Raw genomic sequence first — 21,152 nt, 5'->3', positions numbered from 1 at the left:
TATTTAACCACCGAGATCTAGACCGATGCATATAAACAGTTTTGTTGAGAAGTTGTTTTTTTTTTGTAAAAAGTTTTTATTTTTAACTTTTGTGAAAAGTTCTCGTCAATACGAATAATATAAGCCCAAACACGACGTAACTAAAACATACCGAGTTCTCTCGACTTTCTCACGTCTCCATCATCAGATAAGCTCTTAACCTTCACTGTTTGATAGTATCACCAGACATACATCTGAGAATCAAGTTTTAATCCTATGCATGCCTACAATTTCTGATAGTTGCCCTCGATTTCTCAGGATTTCCATCATCAGATCCTGACCTGATGACAATGGAAATAAACGGCGAGTATACTCTTTCACTACAAAGAAATGATTTCTCAAATCCGTCAAACTTGGTCGTTTAAATTCCCCATTGAAATGAGGAAAATATTTGATGTTTACACCTGATTTTCTCTAGATTCCCATGGTTCACATTGATGCGACTAATGCCATAGTAAATCAGAGCCTTTATCATTATACTGTGCTATATTTCGTTCGTATCCGCCGTGGGTATGGTTTTCATACTAAGGTGCCCAATGACCTTTGAATGATTTAAAATTTTTCACAGTTTAGAGGCCATTATATAAGAAGTGTTTGATATGAATTTCACGTTTTATTCAAAACTTTAATATCTCAACGCGTTCATGTGGAAAAGGGTAGGTAGTAAGTTTATAATTATTAAAAAAATATTTTATGTCATGTAAGCAAAAATAATATTTTAATATTTTATGTAACTTCAAATTTATCATTTTCGCAATTTTTCCTTTATCTGTACCATATAACGTTGCTTCGTGCCGAATTTTAAGATTCTGAGTTCACGGGAAGTACCTTGTAGGTTTTGATTCCCTAGCGTGTGACGGAAATTCGTCTAAGGTGTCGGTAAAACTGCTGTATCTTTTGATCGCGTTAACTTAGAAGTTTGATTTTTTGACTGCCTAAAGGGACAATAAACCTTGGTATTTGGTATAAATTTCAATTTGATACCTTTATTCGTTCGTGAGAAATAAGGTAGTAAGTTTCATTTTATTAAAATATTTTTTTTATATTATATAACTAAAAAAATGAGATTTTCGAAATTTTTCCTATATTTGCATTATATGACAATGCTTCGTGCCAAATTTCAAGACTCCGAGTTTACGGGAAGTATCCTGTAGGTTTTGATTCCTTTGCGAGTGTCGAAAATTTGTTGAAAATATCGACATAATCGGATGTATCTTGTGATTGGCTTGGTTTAGAAGATTGATATTTTCACAGCTTAAAGGGACAATAGACCTGAGTATTTCATGTGAATTTCAGCTTGATACGTCCACGCGTTCTTGAGATAAAGGGTCTTGACAGACAGACAGACAGACAGACAGACAGACAGACAGACGGACAACAAAGTGATCCTATAAGGGTTCCGTTTTTTCCTTTCGAGGTACGGAACCCTAAAAGTAAACACATAGCTCAAGTTCACAAAACAATCTTTTAAGTAGCTCATAAAAACGTCGTCGGAACTTGCTGCAGTACTGTCCAGCCCTGGAGGCGGGCACAGGCGGCCGACCACCGACGGTATATCATCCGTGACGTAGCGCGTGACGTCACACCCCACATGATATTTATGGCGCCACTTTATTTATATCGCTTATCGACCGCCTTAGTAAACATGTGTTTTTGTCACGCACGGCGCACGTGACCCGACAATGATCTACGAAACGTGATTGGATGTGATATGACTTTTATACGAGGTTTTAAAGTAGTGTATATGAAGAGGTAACCCGGTGATGTTCTGAAGTAGCTACCTTTAAAGTATATCTGGAACATCATTAAAAAATGATGTTTTTAAATGTAGTGATCCACTTCCTTATTTAAAGTCGAAGACTTTTTAATGTTCAAATAAAGTTCCAGTATCTTGTTAACTTAAACTTGGTGTATATAAAACATTATGCATAAGGAACCTTCTATCAGCTCCTGCTGGGTATACTGTCGTATCACAAATTACCACGAATTGGGAATAAGTAAGTTTGTAATTCTTATTTGGTTTGTATATAAAAATAAAGAAGATGAGGTTGAAAACTGCGATTTTCACACAGCCATATTTATTAGTTATAGCTTTACCTACTTATAGCAATATGTACCGCTGACTCCAATTAGTGACGCATTGAATATTGACCGCAAGGTTAATACTACATTAGTGTTGAGCACAATACGTGTTGCACTTCACGCTACAGCAGTCACTGTGACTGCTGTAACGCCGACATATCGGTTGTTATCTCGCGGATTACGATTACACCGCGAAAACACGATTAGTTGCGACAACATATTTTGTTGTATGCTCAGTCGCGATGGGTTAAACATATTTATAACAGAGGTGCTTTATTTACATCCTGCAGTTAAGTTACTTCACAAGTTGTTTCGCAACAGATCAAGAGATCGCGTTCGATTCCCGCGCGGCTCAAAAACTATACGGCACAGCGCGGCGTGTCAGTGTCGCGAGTGTCACGGCTCAGTGTCGGAGTGTCGACACACGTGTGCTCTCCCTCGTCACTCCCACAACACAAATTTCTCGCAGCACAAACTTTGTAACAACATTTAATGTTATGATTGTATTAAATGTATTCTGCGAAAATGTACCACAAATATTAGCTGAGAAACTTTACTTAAGAAATTTCTTTGCTGCCGTGTTTCACCTTAAGTATAAGATGTAGCTCTTATTGCCTGAGCGTTAAGATTCAAAACGCTAATGTTATAATTACTTCGGCCGCAGATCGCGTTGTAAAGTTTACAATGAGCTCCGCCAGATGATTTTGTTCCCATACGTACAGTTATTTCGTAGATACTGTGTACATAAAATAATATTTTTCTTGCGGGCGCCAGTTTACAAGAAATTCTTATAAAAGATGACACAAAATTTATAGGAGCTCGTATAAAATTGTTTGTTTTATTGAGAATATTAAACGAAGACGTTACAGGAAGAATTTACGTTTTTATCGTGAGAAATATTATAAAGTTATCGGGATGAGGAATAGCGCCACTGTTAGCATTAGCTCTGTGGCGTGCTGGTATTCCCAGCGGCTAACATTTTTCTATGAATTGTCGGCAGTGAGCGAGTCAAACCGTGACGTAATCAATTAGGCGGCGTCCCGGGAGCCGCGCACCGCCAGCGTCACCGAGCCCGGCGCGCGGGGCCGCAGGGCTGCCGCTGCAACCGCTCCATTGTGCCACTGCAGCAGATACCTGTTATGCCTCCGTCCACTGCCACTGATAGACACACCCGAGCTACAACGAAATACACATGTAACAACCTTATGAAGCAATACGCCACAAGTAAATCCAATCCAAAAAAATTCACGCCTATTTATAGTGACATTTCACAGTACATTACAAAGCGAACGATTACCGCGGAAGCCGGTATCGCAGACGCGTGGTTTTTATGTAAATACGTGTGTAGGCACCTAAAGCAAACGTAGTGTAAACCATAGCCCACGGTACGTTCCCGATGTGCGGGATATAAGAATGCCGACGTATTATCACATAAAGGCTCATTGCTGCCATAAATTGTGCGCGAGATGAGCTGCCGAGCGCTCCGCCAACAAGCTTGCGCCGCTCCAACACAATTATGGTAAACACCGCCGCAAACGAGTTTTATAGGAAATTTCGTTTCCCGTTATCACCAGCGGGAGGGATTGATATATAAAAACCTTCAGCAAGTTTATCCAGTAATAGTATTTGTCTTTACCTCATAAAATTACAACCTCGCTAGTGTAGCTGCAGGCGGGTCCTAGTTTCCTGGACACTTTAACATAATTCAATAATTTCTATTCCACAGATCACGTAATTCTTGAAGTCTTAGATAGACTTTAGAACGATATATTTGAGACACTTTGCCGGCTACATTAACATTTTCTACCGCTTCACTTTTTGTTCGGCGTTATTTAAGCTGCTTTACTAAAGTATGTAAAGTGTTTTCCCAGGAATCCTCGCAATCGCTCACTGTATTATACATTGATATTGTAGCATTTCTCAGTATCTCAAACACTCAAGATTTGAACTGTTAGAATTAAGTGTGGGAATAAATAAATAAAGGGATTCATCTAAAATAGCAATTCATATTCATCTTCACATTTAATAATATTTTTTTGTTTTTGTGGGGTAGGTTTTTCAATTTGAATACGTCTCAATTATCTCTAACTAAAGCTATTAGATCGTTGTTGGAGGCAGCCCTGTCTGTCTAATCAGCGTCTTCGCACAAACAGCGTCGGAATCGCGATTAGATTGCACCGCGCAGCACCGCGCCGCGCAGTTGCGTGCGGGCACATCTCACGGCGGTCGAACTACTGTCACAGCATGGATGAAAACAGAAGGCACATGATGACTTCGATAGCGTTAGCGATTTAAGCAAAAAACGTTTGGCTTATAAATTACAGCAAATTGGCTTTTCAGTTTACACTACTCTTTCTCAACTACTGATGTTGGACAAAGTTGCAGCTGCTGATCACTATATACACTTAAGCCTCGTCGAAGCCAACCATTTCCACATTACCTTCTTCGTGTTGGAATGAAACAGCGCGCGTACTTTGTTTGCGCGGGATAATTAATACGTCGGCAGTACACTGTGGTGTCCCTGATTCTTGCTGTTTTGACGACACCCGCCAGGTGTGACGTCATCGCATTAGCACCTGTTGTTTGTTTGTGTGTGTAAGTAACATTATATGTATCAATAACGTGACACGTGCGTGAGAGTGACAGAACAAATATTAGGTAAAAGCTCGAAACTTAAAATCATGTTTTAAGGCGTATTAGGTAAACTGAAACGCCGCTAACTGGATAGAACTGATATTCTACCATCCTATTCGTGTAAATCTTGCTTTTTGTGAACCTCGAGTTTGTTTTTCTTCGTACATTTTGATGGTTTCCCTATGTAGTACATAGCTACGGGATATTAACATTTATTTCAGCTTAAACCTAAAATATGAAGACTTACAAAACTGTTTCTAATCAACTATCAACTACCACCTCAACCTTATAACTACCACCTCAACCTTATAATTAAGATACATGGCAACCACAACAGTATTTATAAATGGAAAATTTACTAGGCGACATCCTACGGAAGAAACCATAACAACTTTGGTATTTATCCGGTTACTGATACACTTGTCACACGCTTGAGTACCTACGTTTTCATAAAACAGTGCAGAATGCCATTGCCGTACCAGATTCTCGGTAAAGCCACGGACTGACACAACAATTGCAATAATTCCTCTCTAACTATCGCAACTAGCGCCGCGCTTCACAATGAGCGCTGAAATCCACTCGATAACAAAATCAATATGCGTATGCACACGCGTGTAATCGCATACATTACTCAGGAAAGCGCTGAATGCCGCAAACATCCGCGCGTCGCACTAACGCGCTGTCCTGCGTGAGCGACGAACGCGACGCAACACGACGCGATGCTATACGCGACAAATGTCCTACGTGATTTTGATCATGACTTCCCAAATCATGGAGAAGTATAACACAATTTTGCTTGAAAGTTCATATTTAAAGTACAGACAGCAACATTCTTCCAACTTCTTTGTACTAATAAACGATTCCTATAATGTTTGTGTTTTTTGTCCCACGACAATCTTTGCTCACGCTCTGCGGCGATCAACGCGTCTCGCCGAAGACTGTCATATAGGCCGCATGTAGGGTATGCCGGCGAGTAGATCGTGTTCGTCCCGTCGCATCGCATTCGTCGCTCACGCAGGACACCGCGTAAGTGATGCGCGACGCGACCGACGCGTGCGATGCCGTGTGAAGATACGCAGAGAGTGTCGCGCGTGTGTTACTGTGCTATCAGGGATACACGCGGTGCATGTTGCCGCAACCCTCACGTTATCGCACAGTTTGAACTCACAATGTATGGCTCGGATTTGGCCTTTTAATTGATGACGAAGTTTACATGTGTTTGGGTAGCCTAATTGGCCACTGGACGTTAATTAGTTTCTTCTGTGGTGAAATGATGATACACAGTGGTGTTGCAATATGATGGATGAAGTACCTTTCCATTGACTATGTACGCCCCTCATTTTCATCACGCAGGTGAGTCAAAAAGCTTTAATCAAAGTAAAAGTTTAAAAAAAATAAAACTATTCAGCAGTAGTGTGACACAGCATGGACGCGTATGTATTATTCAGTTGTGTCCAGGTAATCAAGTAGTCTGAGACAAAGTTCCCTTTCAATAAACATGACTGCGCACTCTGAATATTTTACATGTGAACACTTTGAACTGCAGCGACGTGCCTGACAGCGGGGGCGAAAGCGGGGGGGTGAGCCGCGCGGGGGGAGGGATCAAGCGAATAAAACGTCGCCGTAAGTGCGGATAAATTCCAGTAAATTTATCCCGAGGTGATGTATGGAACATAAACTATTGCGATACATACAGGACATTTGGCTAGAACTTTAGTGATTTGTCACAAATCGTAGAATAATGTGGGTACCTAGTTGGTGACATAATGTCCCTTTGCTTTTTGTAATGGCGTCCAAAAAATAATGGCGTCCACGGCCGTTTTCGGCCACGGCGGCTGCTCTCACTTAAGGAGATCAGCCAGCTGCGCAGGACATATTATAGTGCACGAGCATTTGCGCAGACACAAGTGCACTCCCTATTCCTTCACTCTCATAACCCAATGGGACGGCAATCCGACACGACCGGAAAGAGATCAGGCGCAGGACCGACATTTACGTGCTCTCCGATGCACGGGTGAATTAATCACCAACTTCCAGACTACGGGCTGCTTTGTGAAAGTCTTCTAAAACCCACAAAGCGATTTCGGCCCGACCCGGGAATCGAACCCAAGACCTCATGCTCAGCAGCCGCACTTGACAGCTAGACCAACGAGGCAGTAAGTAGTATAATAGTGAGGGTATTATAATATGAAAGCTGGATGACAAACAGTGGCGGGTGTGAAAAGCGCGAGTTTACAGCGGGCGGTTATCCTGCGGGCCCTTTGATGTCCGCCGCACGCCGCGCCGCACTGTCATCTATAATGTTAACGTGACGTGGATCTGATGTCGTCGCTGTATGAAGTGCCCTTAACATTATATGTAACACTTCCTATAATCAGCTTTGTGAAATACTTATGCACTTTAAGCATAGGAGGTAGGGTAGAATTTGTTAAGCTTAAAATGCATTTTCATGGGTAATTGGATAACATATATCTGTAGCGGTAACCAGTAACAAACACGTAACAATGGCGTGGCTGCAGCTATCAGCGCAGTGTCGGCACCGGTCAGGGGCTTTAATTAAAGTATTAGCATCGGCCGCGCTCGGGACACCTCGGGTCCCGCCGCCATCGCCGAAGCTAAGCCCACCCCGATAATGATATATGTGTTTTAATTTAACTCGCCCACAAATTACAGACGCAGCCGGAATTCCGGCCTCACGGGCCAAACGCAAATTAGGTTTTTATTGATGAAGGTGAACGACTTTGAACCGCCTGTCTTTGAAGGAAATTAATTTAAAACTGTTTTAAAGTCTACCTGTTGATAGAACTGTGGCTGTTTGAAACTTCTTCTCTTTTCTTATTCTGGATGTGCATGCCAATTTCTTCAGTCAATATGAATGCTGGCATCTTATACGTCACAAAACAGTAAATTGTAACAAAAGCACAGCATTGAACACTATTCTCACAGCACACAAATGAGGTAAATACCTAAGATATGATGTGTTGGTGCAGCTTGGTGCAGGTAAGTTGTGAGACAGCGCGGTGATGCATCGCGGCGGCGGCGGGCCATCGCTCAGCCGCGCTAATAACCGCCCCAGACTGTGACTCCATCACTGAGCAATAGGTACTGTTGTGAATTACACCACGGAACACATACAAAAATGATGAAAATATTACTAAAAAATATGTTTAAACAATGTTAAGATAAAGTTTTTATCTTTCCAAGTTTAATCGAGTAAACTGAAACATAAACAGTCGGTTTGATATCCGCGTTAAATTGGCGCGACCTACGTGTTGCTTACTCCTCTCCTCCATGTCGTTAACATTAACAATGGTGTGTACTAATATTGATATAGGTCTAAGTACGTAGCTATTTTCAAAGCTTATATTTTAACTTATCATCAGAAGTAAGTTATTGTATGAGAGCAGTTGGAACACCGACAGAGATCCATTAGAGCCGCGCCGACTCCTGACTGATGTTTAATTCACCAAAAAAATGTTTTATATTTTAGAATCCTTGAAGTAAGTGAACAAAGCGCCGAATCAAGTTAATTTTAATGTATGCGAGAGTAGGTGTCGCAGCCAAACCTGAGTTCAGTTTATCTAGCTCGCGCTCTTTATTTTCGAGTCAGACATTACACTATTAGCTAAATGGATATGTTACGGCCTGCGCCGCCTGGCAACACAGTCGGGCGGCGGGGCAAAATGCTGGGGAAGCGCGTCCCGCGCTCCCTGGCAACACCGAGGCGCCCGCCGCGCATCACGCCACCTGCGCGCGAGCCAATCGCAGGCGGCGATTCAAACTGCGCCTTGCGTCATCCAACGGGGGGCCGCCACGGTGACGCCGGCGCGCTGGAGAAGGGGCGACGACGGAGGCGTCGAGAGCGGCGCTCGTCCACTAGTCCACTTGCCTTCACGGGCCGTCGAGATCAACACCACTGCCGATACGTAACGGGTCCAACGAATCTTTGCAGTCTAAATTGTATAACTTAATCTCGAGTGAATAATTCATTGTAAAGTTTTAATAATTAATATAAACCAGTAATAAGTGTGCATTCGCATTTTTTATTTGATCACGCAAGCGCGTACAAAATTGGCGACCGTGACAGGACCCGTTACATCGCGATCTATTCGTCGTCTCGTCGCGTCAAGAATCGTCGAGAATCGTCGGTCGGCACGTGGAGCAAGTGCCGCAGCCCGCCATCTATCCAGTCGGGCTGCGTAACCGCATCGAGACTGCAGGAGGCGAAGGACCCGGACAAGCAGCCTCAGGAGCCCGGTGAAGACGGCGACACGTCAACCGAAGGTCTAGCCCAGGAGAGTAAGCCTTGATCCTTTCTAATTTCCTTTCTCAATCTCGATCCTCGTGCTCTTGCGCTGTGAAATAGCGGGCGGCTAGCTATTCGAGCGTCGGGGGGCTTCTCCGGCAAAGCAGTGCCACGTGGTGGCAAAGGCGCCATAAACTGGCCAAACTGCTAGGTTATATTGCACGTGGGTTGTGTTTTTTTTTGAATTGGGTTACGCTTATTACATGCTAAGTGGCATTTTTCTCCATTATTCATTTGTTGCACATACCATTGTTAAATCAAGTCACCCGCACCCACGCTAAGCATAACCACATTTTATTTTTCCGAAGCACGGCAAGCTTGCATTCGAAGTGCACGCATTTATTTTCAAGGTTATTGCCTATTACACCTGCCTAAAGTTCACGCACGCGCGCGAACTAGTGCACGCACATTTCTTTGCTTGGTGAACCAGCATTGCGGCCGACTATTTCAGAGTTCCGGCCATACGGCAACGGTTCCGGTCCAGCTTCACAGCCCCAACGGCACGGCGGATTCCCTCGGCACGCCTGTTACATCGGGTTGCGGCCGACGCTGCGGCGCGGGAGTCGGGTGACCACGTGTTGGAGCGGCGCATAATATTGTCAGGTTCACTGCACATTTATTTATTCAGCTCATTGTATTGCATTAGGTTGTGTTTCTTGTAAGCGTATATATATAAATTAGCAAAATGACCGATGCAGATACTGACCAGAAGGTCAACTTTAAAGAGTTAATTAAAAGGCGTGGCACTATTAAGGGCAGGTTAACTAAATTCATAGACTATCTAAGTACTATTCAAAAGATAAAGGCTAGTGATATTACAAGCTTACAAACAAAAGAGCTCTCATTGAGGCTAAGCAAATTTCAAGATTTGTTCAAAACGTTTGATGAGTTACAGTCTGAAATAGAATCCATATGTTCTGATGTAGATGAACAATTAGACGAAAGAGAGTCTACTGAGCGCCAATTTTACTCAGCTCTCTCTGTAGCGCAAGAACTGATTGAGGCTACCCCGTCTACCATTAATAAGGCCAATAGCGTCGACCAACAAAGTAATTGTTCTCACCAACAAAGTAATTGTTCTCATGCATTTAATGGAATAAAACTACCCACCATACACCTCCCAAAGTTTGATGGAAACATGTTAACATGGTTAGAATTTAAGGATACTTTTGATTCCATTATTAACTGCAATAATTCAATTCCAGAAATTAATAAATTCCATTATTTAAGATCGGCTTTGGAAGGTAGTGCCAGGGGAGTAATTAAGGCCATAGAGTTTACCTCTAGTAACTACAAATTAGCATGGGAATTACTGTGTGAACGGTATGATAATAAGAATGTTCTTATAAATAATCATCTTAAGTCTTTAGTGACTGTTGAAAGGTGTAGTAAGGAATCTTATAAGGCATTAAGGTATTTAGTAGACCATATGTCAAAGAATTTGAGAGCGCTGGATACTTTGGGTCAACCGACTGACAAGTGGGACGCACTAGTTATTTTCATTATAGCATCCAAATTAGACTCGGTCACTTACACTAAGTGGGAAGAGTACCGGGCTACATTGACAGATTATCATAAATTAGAAAACTTTACAATGTTTTTAAGAAATCGTGCAGACATATTAGAAACTATGCATTTTGCTAACATGGTTCACACAGACAAAGGTGACCGAAGGTCAAATTACCCTAGGGAGTCTAAAGTTAACAAAGCATTTGTCGCTTCCAGTGAACATGGTGCCAGTGCAAAGTGTTATATCTGTCCCGATGACCACCAGTTACATGGATGTCCCAAGTTTAAAAATATGAGCATAGAGGATAGGCTATCTGAAATTAGTAGATTAAAATTATGTAAAAATTGCCTCAAGAGTGGTCATAATTCATTCCAGTGCAAGTCCAGGCCTATGTGTCGTGTTTGTAAAAAGAAACATAATTCATTAATACATAAAAACGAGCCAATTGTATCTAATGCTATACAAGACTCTACGGAGGTCTCTAACTTACCTGTGTCACTTTCAGTTGCAGCGGCAGGTCAAGTTTTGTTAGGTACGGCTATTGTAGACATAGTAAATAGGCAAACCGGTGAAATCTATCAGGCGAGAGCATTACTAGATACTGGCAGTCAGATGTCCTTTATAACTAGTGTAATGAAGGAAAGGCTTAACTTAGTTAGTGACAAATCGCGTTCAATTCATGTGGCTGGCATTAATAATTCAATTTCAAATATTTCAGAAAGGGTAAAGGTTGAGATTAAATCGCGTATAAGTGAGTTCTGCATACCAATTGACTGTCTTGTTGTACCAAATATCATAGGTACTTTGCCAAATGTACAGGTCAACGTTCAGCAACTGGCCATACCGAAGGAATTTAGGCTAGCTGATCCAACTTTCTATAAGCCATCTCAGATAGACATTTTAATCGGTGCAGATGTATATTGGTCCATTGTAAATGCGAATCATATATATTTAGGTAAAAACAAACCTGCCCTACAAGATACCAAGTTAGGTTGGTTAGTGTCAGGCCCTACTGGGCAAGATAGGCTAAAATCCCTCAAAGTAACTTGTAGTTTTAGTCAAGAATTACAGGATGACTTAAAAAGGTTTTGGGAAATAGAAGAGAGTTATTCTGAACAATTTGCTCGTTCACCCGATGAACATTTTTGTGAAAGGCACTTTGTGGAAACTACTAAACGCCTAGCTAACGGTAGGTTTTCAGTGTTAATGCCTCTAAAGGAAGAACCTAAATGTGCTCTAGGAGATTCTTATGCTATGGCTAAAAAGAGACTTCTAAATTTAGAGACTAGATTAGAATTATGTGGAGCGCTCCTCGGAGCTAGACTTTGTCAGAAGGTTAGTGAATCCTTAAAATGTAAAATAAATAAGAAAATAATATGGACCGACTCCACTGTAGTGTTAGGGTGGTTAAAAATGCAGCCAAGTCTACTAAAAACCTTTGTACGAAATAGAGTGAACGAAATTCAAGAGCTAACAGCTGATTATCAATGGTTTCATGTTCCCACTAGCTTGAACCCTGCTGACATGGCTTCAAGAGGGGTAGACCCGCAGGTGTTGAATAGTTCTACTCTTTGGTGGGAAGGCCCTCCCTTCTTAAAACAAGAGGACTGCGAGTGGCCCACCAAACTGTCTCCACCAGAGGAGGCAACTTTACCGGAGGTCAAAGCTCTCACCTCATACACATTTGCTGTAAATAGTAAAGAAAATTTAGTTAATAAGGTCGTAGAGTTCAGTAGGTTTTCTAATTTTTTACGGTTAAAAAGAACAATTGCCTATGTACTTCGTTTTATTAATAATTGTAAAGGTCAAAGAAACTCAAGTCAGGCATTATCAGTTGAAGAGCTGCAGAAGGCAGGCACTCTTCTAATTAAACTTAGTCAGTTTGAGACATTCTATGAAGAAATTGAAACCTTAAGTAAAGGCCATCAATTACATAAAAGATCAAAATTATTAGCACTTAATCCTTTTGTAGACACGGAAAAGGTGCTGCGTGTAGGTGGCCGGCTAGGAAATTCTAGCTTTGATTACAACAAAAAGCACCCTGTGCTCCTGGATGCGAAACATAGCGTCACTAAACTCTTAATGAAACATGAACACTTACGTTTATTTCATGCTGGTTCACAGGCACTGCTCGCAGCCATTCGTGAGGAATATTGGCCAATAGGAGGAAGAAACCTAGCTCGCATTACTACCAAGCAGTGCGTTGTATGTACGCGCCTGCGAGGTAAATCTGTCGAACCAATTATGGGCGATCTGCCAGCCGTAAGAACTGACTGTAGCTTTGCATTTAGTTCCTGTGGGGTAGACTTTGCGGGGCCATTTAGAATTTCCAGCCGTAAAGGTCGAGGAAACCGCATAACAAAGAGTTATTTATGTTTGTTTGTGTGTCTAACCACTAAGGCGGTTCACCTAGAGGTAGTCAGCGACCTCACTTCTGAAGCATTCATTCTATGTATACGTAGGTTTGTGGCCAGGAGAGGTAAACCCTATGCTATCTATTGTGATAATGGTCGTAACTTCATAGGTGCATGCAATGAGCTGGGTAGAATGTTGCAAAAGAGCCAAGATTCGGTCTTCAATTATTCGGCGAACGAGGGAATCCGCTTTGTGTTTGGGCCTGCATATTCGCCCCATTTTGGAGGAATATGGGAGGCGGGCATAAAATCATCAAAACACCATTTAAAACGAGTAGCTGGAGAGGCCTGTCTGACTTTCGAGGAGCTGGCCACCTTATTTTCACAGATCGAGGCCATCCTAAACTCCCGTCCCCTCTCCCCACTCTCGTCAGATCCAAATGATCCCACTCCTCTCACCCCAGGGCACTTTCTGGTGGGCAGGCCACTGACTGCCGTCCCGTCGCCACCCATCACAGCTCTGCGGCCCAACCGTTATGAGCTCATAGAAAAAATCCGCCAACAGTTTTGGTCCAGGTGGCAGAAGGAGTTCCTGGCCGAGATGCAGCAGCGGTCCCGGTGGAGGACTCAGCAGCAAGGCCTCAACTGCGGGGACCTCGTGCTTCTACGGGAGGCAAACCTGCCTCCGCTCCAGTGGCGCTTGGGGCGCGTCACGCGCCTACACCCCGGCCCGGATGGCGTCAGCCGGGTAGCGGACGTCACCACCACCAAGGGGACGGTCACTCGGGCCGTCCGCACCATGTGTCCCCTCTTCCGGGACACGTCGAGTTGAATCCTTCAACGCCTGGGAGGATGTTACGGCCTGCGCCGCCTGGCAACACAGTCGGGCGGCGGGGCAAAATGCTGGGGAAGCGCGTCCCGCGCTCCCTGGCAACACCGAGGCGCCCGCCGCGCATCACGCCACCTGCGCGCGAGCCAATCGCAGGCGGCGATTCAAACTGCGCCTTGCGTCATCCAACGGGGGGCCGCCACGGTGACGCCGGCGCGCTGGAGAAGGGGCGACGACGGAGGCGTCGAGAGCGGCGCTCGTCCACTAGTCCACTTGCCTTCACGGGCCGTCGAGATCAACACCACTGCCGATACGTAACGGGTCCAACGAATCTTTGCAGTCTAAATTGTATAACTTAATCTCGAGTGAATAATTCATTGTAAAGTTTTAATAATTAATATAAACCAGTAATAAGTGTGCATTCGCATTTTTTATTTGATCACGCAAGCGCGTACAGGATATTTAAATGATGAATGTAAGAGACGCTCCTACTTGATTTATTAACGCTTATCACTTTGATAGATTTTACTATTTAAAGTGCATTTTTATATCAATTTCTTTCAATTATCCTTTGCTTTACTGTGCTCGATAACACGGTGTTGCAATTTTTGTAGCCACTTTTATCATTAGCTATTGAAGTACAGTGGTTTCAAATAATTTATGGACGCTAAATTGTGTAACTGCCGTATCTTACTGTGAATTTATAAAATATTATCCCCAATACAAGTGAAACCTCGCACCCGACTCCAAAGCTAGTTACCAGCCAGTAGTTATAGAGTACGAGGCGAGCCGAGGCGTAACTCTAACGTGACAATTAAAAATCTAATAAATAAATTAATTGAACAATAAATAACGCAGATAATTCTTTCTGGTCACGCGGCGGTGCCGTTTATTTGTTTAATCTAAATGCTAATTGTACGCGGCGGGGACGTGCGGGGCCCGCCCGGGGCCGGGGCGCGGGGCCCGGGTCGGAGCGAGATGGCGACGATGAATGGGTGCATCAGACGGACCGCGGGGCTCCTGTAAACAATTCCACGTAGCGGAGGCAGACGCTCCCACACGTGGCGCAGTGCCGCCGGCGTGTTGCGATGCTATTGCCGAGAGGACTGCAGGCGATATATTGACGCGTACTGCCAGTTCTGTGGACAGGTCTATCCATCGGGGAGACCTATTGAACATTTAATGATGTTACGATCTGGCAATGGTACGCTTCACGGATCTATCTGCAGATTTGGCTACATGCTAACAACATTATAGAAGACATTCAATGCTGATAGGTCACTAACAATTACCTTACAGACTATCTCGGTTTAACCTTATAAATAAGATTCTTAAAAACTTAATTACCTACCTAATAATCGAACTAAAATACCTAAGTAAGTTGCTTGCCATCCAAACATCGGCTACTCTTAGTTCAAATACAAATTATATACTCGTTTATAGCGTTTTTCCTAAATATAATGCGTCTCACTGAGAAGGCCATCAATATTTATAGGCAGCACCAAGCTGTAGATGTTTCACATTTTGAACTTGTTAAGCTATGATGCTGTATGTAGCTGCTGGATCGAATACTAATATTAAGGTGAAGTTTTATTGTTCTCCTACTTAAACAAACACTATTTTGTATAACGATTGAAAGCTCATAGAAGCACAGTATGTTTAGAGTTCCAGAGCTTGTATAACGTACGTTACGGCAGTGGGTGAAGGGCGGCGCGCGTCGGTCGTGTCGGTCGGCGTCGGTCGGCGTCGGTCGGCGGCGACACGACTCAATCGCACGCCTTCCAATTAACGCGATTACTTCACAATTCGACTACAGACGCCGTCCAGCAGCCACGCGCTACATAACATCAGAAGGTCAACTTATTAATCAGTATATTGGCTGCGACCTGAACTTAGAATTCTTTCAAAGTCAAAAAGTAAGAAGGTTCCTAGTTGCATGTAACAAATTAGTATTGTGTAAATACAGAAAATAACAGTTTAAATGAAAGTGATCCCAATGTTGAATGTCTGGTATCAAATCAAATCGTTTATTTGGAAAAAAATACAGATACAAAATAAGATGTTAACATTTTACACAGGATAGCAGTTCCAACACATTCTACCTTACGGCATGCAAAAGAGTATCGTATTTGAGTTTTATTGCTTGATTCATACATCTAAACACAACTACCGTGTCGCTAGATTCAGTAGTAATACCCAGATTAGAAAATAATATGTGGTAGACGTATTAAGTGTTTTGCAAGTATTTTTGAGTATTGACCTTCTGTACATGAAAATGCAAAGGCGTCTGAATGTAGGTACGTTCAATTGAACGGGAACCAATGTAAATGGTTCGCACCTAACGTTGTTTACCGACGCCATAGACAGACACATTCGTACGGTACTGTATGAATCTTCAGCTTTTACAAAGCACTTATTGACAGACACTCGTTAACACAGTGCAATCATTTATGAGGTGAGAAGTAATCTTTGAGACATTACTAATGAATAGTTTTACCCCAAAAAAAATGATTAAAAAACAATTATTTTTGTCTGATTTTTTCAGTGGAAAACGTAGACTTTGTCATTTTAGTAGGATAACAACATCGCACAGGGTTATAGGTTTACAGAGGCGGTAGTCGTGCGCAAATACACGTAATGCGATAAGGCGGGCCGCGTATGTAAACTAGGCTCCCTCGACTAGTTGAATAACACAAAGCCTGTATATTTATGATGATATCGCAACGATATCGCATCACATTCGCCCCGAGCGCTGGCCGCCACTCACACCGACTCTGTAACGCTGACAGCACCATACAAAACCTACGCGTACCTAAGTCTTAAAAATTATTACTTCACCTAGCAAGACCCCATTATAGTTTAAATCCGTGTACCGAAAAGTTCCCTAAAATGTCATAACTTTAAAATGTATCTCTCCACCAGGCAGGTGCAATAAACATCAAAGCAAGTCCCGCTGCAGGCAGTCTCTCCAGAATGCAATATTCGCGTGAAGTCGCGGCGCGCACTCAGGCTCGCGGCCGTGCGCGCGGCGGCGGCGCGGGACCACGATCCTTCCCTTTATTCAATTGGTCGTTTTGCATAAACTGTTTACCCGGGGCGCCGGGCGCTGGGACGCCGGGTGCCGAGTGACAGCGCGCCTTTTGACGGCGCGTCGCGGGATACACTTTATAAATCGCCGGCGCTGTGACGTCGTGCGGCTCGCGAATCAGTACTGTACTGCTAATGTGCTGCAGCCCGGCATTGAGTGCACGCGCAAATTAGTTTGAGGTGATTTCAAATTGTAGGTCTGGAAACATGTAATGTACTTTTTCTGTTTACCTGTGTCATGTAATATGATAATACGAGTTCATATCATGTCCATATTCCATAACTATTTTTATAAAGTTATACCTAAGACCTACTTTTCGGGAACATGGAACCAAGTAGTGTGACGTCTCGTAAGAAATTTTATAATAATTTTAATAAATAAAAATACACCCAATAATCGTTAGTATCGCACTCTCTGGAGCTGTTCGTTTTTCCTGTTATCCAAGATTATTTTTTAAGCTGTTTTGCTCCTACCAGGGAAGTAGGTTCAAATATAGATGAAGGGATATCCTCTAGGATAAAAAAAATATTACTACTAATGAACTTTTCGCTTTAACATCTCTTCCCATTCTGTTTTTACGGATTTTATAAGGCATTTCTTGTGTCGTTACAGGATAATGATATGCACTGTATTAAAACACAAGTGTAAAGTATGTAAACAATATATTAATATATAAATATATTCCAAGCCAACTAATTGAAATTTTCATACCAATTACTATTGCACTCATTATCAGGCCCTACCACTAAATATATATAGGTATATATTTTTTTAATAAATTAGATTAATTGTTAACTGTCCATTACCTTCAACATTCATGATTGAAAGTGTTCAAATTCAAATTGTAGCTTTGTAAAATTTAGTATGTAAGTGCTGTGTACTTCTGTAAGTGACTTGTTCACCATGATGTGATGCATGTGAAACAACCTTCTATTAATTGTACAGTGGATAGGTCGTTGAAGTACCTAATTTATAAAATAAAAATAAAAAATAAACAAGTCGTCCTCGCATCGTGCAGTGATGTAAGCTGAAGCGGCAGGAGCGCAGAGCGCGCGTGTTGCCCGGCGGCGCGGCTCAACCCATTGTGTAGCTGCAGCGAAGTTGCGCCGACTGCCGCGGCACGCGACTCACGCGACCTCTCGCGTGACCAACACTTTGTACTTGCCGTTATCTTTTGTTTTTACTACCTTTTTCAGAAACTTGGTTTTCACTATGAATTTAGGTAAAAAACATGACGTATTTTTTTTACAACTGCTTTATGTAGCCATTGTCATTAGTTAAAACGCACATAAAATAAATATAAAGGTATGCGCGCACTATAGATCAGGCTCGGCGTGATGTATGCGAGGCTCGTTTGTCAGTGAGCTGCGATTGTTGCGCGTTACTGATGCTACGCATTGCGCTAATTTATAGCATTACGCCTCAGTGGGCGGACGGCTTTCATTGTCGCTTCATACAACATTATGCTCGACGCAGTCTAGATTTCATGTTAAAATGTTTAGAATTTGAGCATGTAACGCTTTTGGATATGGAACTGAAGTACTACTAACTATTAAATTATTTAATCGAAAGTTATGTAAAATTTACTAAATAATCATTTCTCGTTGTCTTCCTAATATCTTGAATTCTAGAAACAAAACTATATTACATTTCAACCTGTACTACGACATCTTCGGCTACGCGGCTACGGTTGCTACGGCGTAGCACCTACAAAATAATTTTAGCATGACAAAGTTCATGCAAATGTTGTAGAGTAAATAAGCTTTCAGTTTTACTGGTCTTTTATTGAAATATCGTTTACTATATCCCTATATATTACCGCTGTGTGTGACTGGATTTTATGTCGTTGATGTTAGCAGCTACTTTACATTATCTGACCTATTTTGTTAGACAATCACTCATATACTGACCGATAATGACTCGTCAGGATACTATTTTTGCAATACTCAAAAGCATGTTATTAGTAAAATACACACGTGAGCCATAAAAGGTCTTGTAGAGTTTCAAATAACACTCGTATTTTCCATCTTCAATTGGGAGCGTTTGAAAGGATTACTAAACTTCGTATAGCAGCCTTCGAAGCAAATTAGAGTAGGTGGGGCGGATAAACCTCAATCATGTTACCTGTGGGATGCAGCGACTAGTGCTGCGCCGCGGGCGCGCGTGTCGCCGGATTACCCGCAAATGAGAAGTGCCGCGTAATTTACTTAATCCGAACCTGAGCCGCGGCGTGCTCCTCAACGTCTTCAATTACGTTCATTATGTTACTGTAGTGATCACTACTATATTTTCCATGTCGTTAATGAAAAACTGCTGGCTGATTGAGCAGTGACAGGTTCGAAAAATCGACATCAAAGGCGACATCCGATAACAAGTGAAACACCATGAAACCTATTTCTCAAATAAACACGCTTCATGAGGTTTGCGCACAGGTACCTAGTGCGCGCGCGCCATTTCACCTCAACTGGTGGTGACGTCACGCGACAGGTGATCATACTATTCATCAAGCACACACCCCGGGGGAGAGCGGGGTGCGGGGAGCGAGGTGCGGGGGGAGGGGTGCCGCAGGAAATAGAAAAACTTGGCTCGTTTACAATGAGCGCGACTCGGAGGTATTATTTTTACGAGCTCATCTCGGTAACGACTGTATTTGTTGCAAACTTTATTGTATGGGCTCTGTCAAACGGGTCAAGCGGGAGTTGCGCCCTTTGTCATAAACACAATAACAACTAAACTGAATGTAAGCGCTACTTCAAATGGTTTTTCCACAAAGTTACCGAACTGCTGTTTACTTATTACAGAAATTCAAGAAATTTTTAAATAAATTACGTTGCAATTAACCTCTTAAAACTACATTGTTTACCTTTTAGGACTCGAATGATATCTTTTCTAAGTCTTGGTCGCTTTAGATCAATGTTATTTTCAATTGTATTTCAGAATGAATTATAAATAGGCTGTGTCAGTTTAGGTAACATTTGTATTGTAAAACGATCTTTTTATATGCATAGATAGATGATATTGTGTGTCAGCCTCACCTCATCAAGTGATAAACAGTCTGGTCACATCGGAACTGTTTGTGACGAATTAAATTTAGAAAACAAAGAAAGACGCGAAGACCTAACAATCGACAGGAACTTCTTACGCATGTAGGGTTTAAAATAAAGAAATGCATACCTAAGTCATCTTAATTTGTTCACTGTCAGTCACCGAATCCAGAATAGATAGGTACTAAATGCGTTGTAAGCAAGCGGAGGCAGGGGAGGAGCTAGTGCAGTATGTACACCACGTAACTATCGTAACTAACCGGCGTGTTTGGACTGCAAGTGGACCGCGCGGGCCTCGCTGCAGCTAGACTGCACACTCACGGTTGCCGTCCCGTGTCTGCCAGGAAACCATTCACAAATGACTTTATTTAGGCTGTTCATTTAGCTTGTGAAATATGTTTAGTGTGATTGGTTCACCTTATGAAGCTAAAAATATGATCACTCTTTATAAATATACCACTAGTTTTGACTGACGATACGAGAGTTTTTAGATGCTTACTTTTAAGATATAAATACTCTTAAGAAAGCCAGACACCGACACAGATTATGAACGAACCCCCATAAAACAATAATTTGTTTGATAATATTCACTCGCTGTTGACTTTTCCAACTGGTACCTGTACTTTATCTGATGTTTATTGTTAAAGATGGTGTTATACAGTCTACATATCCTGCTGCAGCCGACACACACTTGAGAGCACAAGACACGCACGCACACACCGACACAGAGCAGTGAGCAGCGTGTGTGTGTGTGCGGCGCATCTCTCCGCAAACACCGGCTTGTGACGCATCGACAGTTCGAGCTGAATCAACACGATACCGCCTACCCGGGCGCCGCACCTCAGGCGACGACAGAACACCCACCACTAGATATCACTCATAGATTTTACATTGTGCAAGGAAAGGAAATACTGCAGGAAGGAATATCCGACATGTCATGCAGCAGTAAGCTCTGATTTAAGAGAGAGCTCAGCTGTCAATATATTATTTTAATAATGTCAACGCCATCCACGAGAGCGTTTGTGAGTGCGTGAAGATGTAGATACATGTTTGTTACTTCTTATCGCGCAAACGGCTGAAACGTGGACGTAGTTTCCACACGATGCGGGTAAAATCTCTAGCGTAATCAAATCTTCTTTTGCTCGAACATGCTAAGTATTAATCACATTTCACAGGGCTTTCTAACACAATATATATGAAGTGAGTCTTCTGCGCGTGGAGTGTTGGTGGCAGTGCACACACAGCTTACACAGCAAATATCTACGA

At 42.5% G+C, this 21,152-nt stretch overlaps 2 protein-coding genes across 2 annotated transcripts in view; one reads left to right on the top strand and one right to left on the bottom strand.

Moving 5' to 3' along the window:
- LOC124630607 overlaps positions 1–21,152 on the bottom strand; it is a 56,606-nt gene that overhangs the window by 12,126 nt on the left and 23,328 nt on the right. The window lies entirely within an intron of this gene.
- On the top strand, positions 9,559–13,869 carry LOC124630779. Its single transcript, XM_047164779.1, has 2 exons — positions 9,559–9,664; positions 12,696–13,869. The coding sequence occupies exon 2, from the start codon at positions 12,816–12,818 to the stop codon at positions 13,755–13,757; it is 942 nt and encodes a 313-aa protein (XP_047020735.1). The 5' UTR covers positions 9,559–9,664; positions 12,696–12,815; the 3' UTR covers positions 13,758–13,869.

Source organism: Helicoverpa zea, chromosome 5 (assembly GCF_022581195.2).
Source record: "Helicoverpa zea isolate HzStark_Cry1AcR chromosome 5, ilHelZeax1.1, whole genome shotgun sequence".
NCBI classification, from domain to species: Eukaryota; Metazoa; Arthropoda; class Insecta; order Lepidoptera; family Noctuidae; genus Helicoverpa; species Helicoverpa zea.
The sequence above is the reverse complement of the archived record's forward strand: the minus strand, read 5'-3'. Positions and strand labels throughout refer to the sequence as shown.

Coding starts and splice junctions, on each gene's coding strand:
- LOC124630779 (XM_047164779.1), top strand. CDS start 12,816: ATGGGCGATCTGCCAGCCGTAAGAACTGACTGTAGCTTTGCATTTAGT.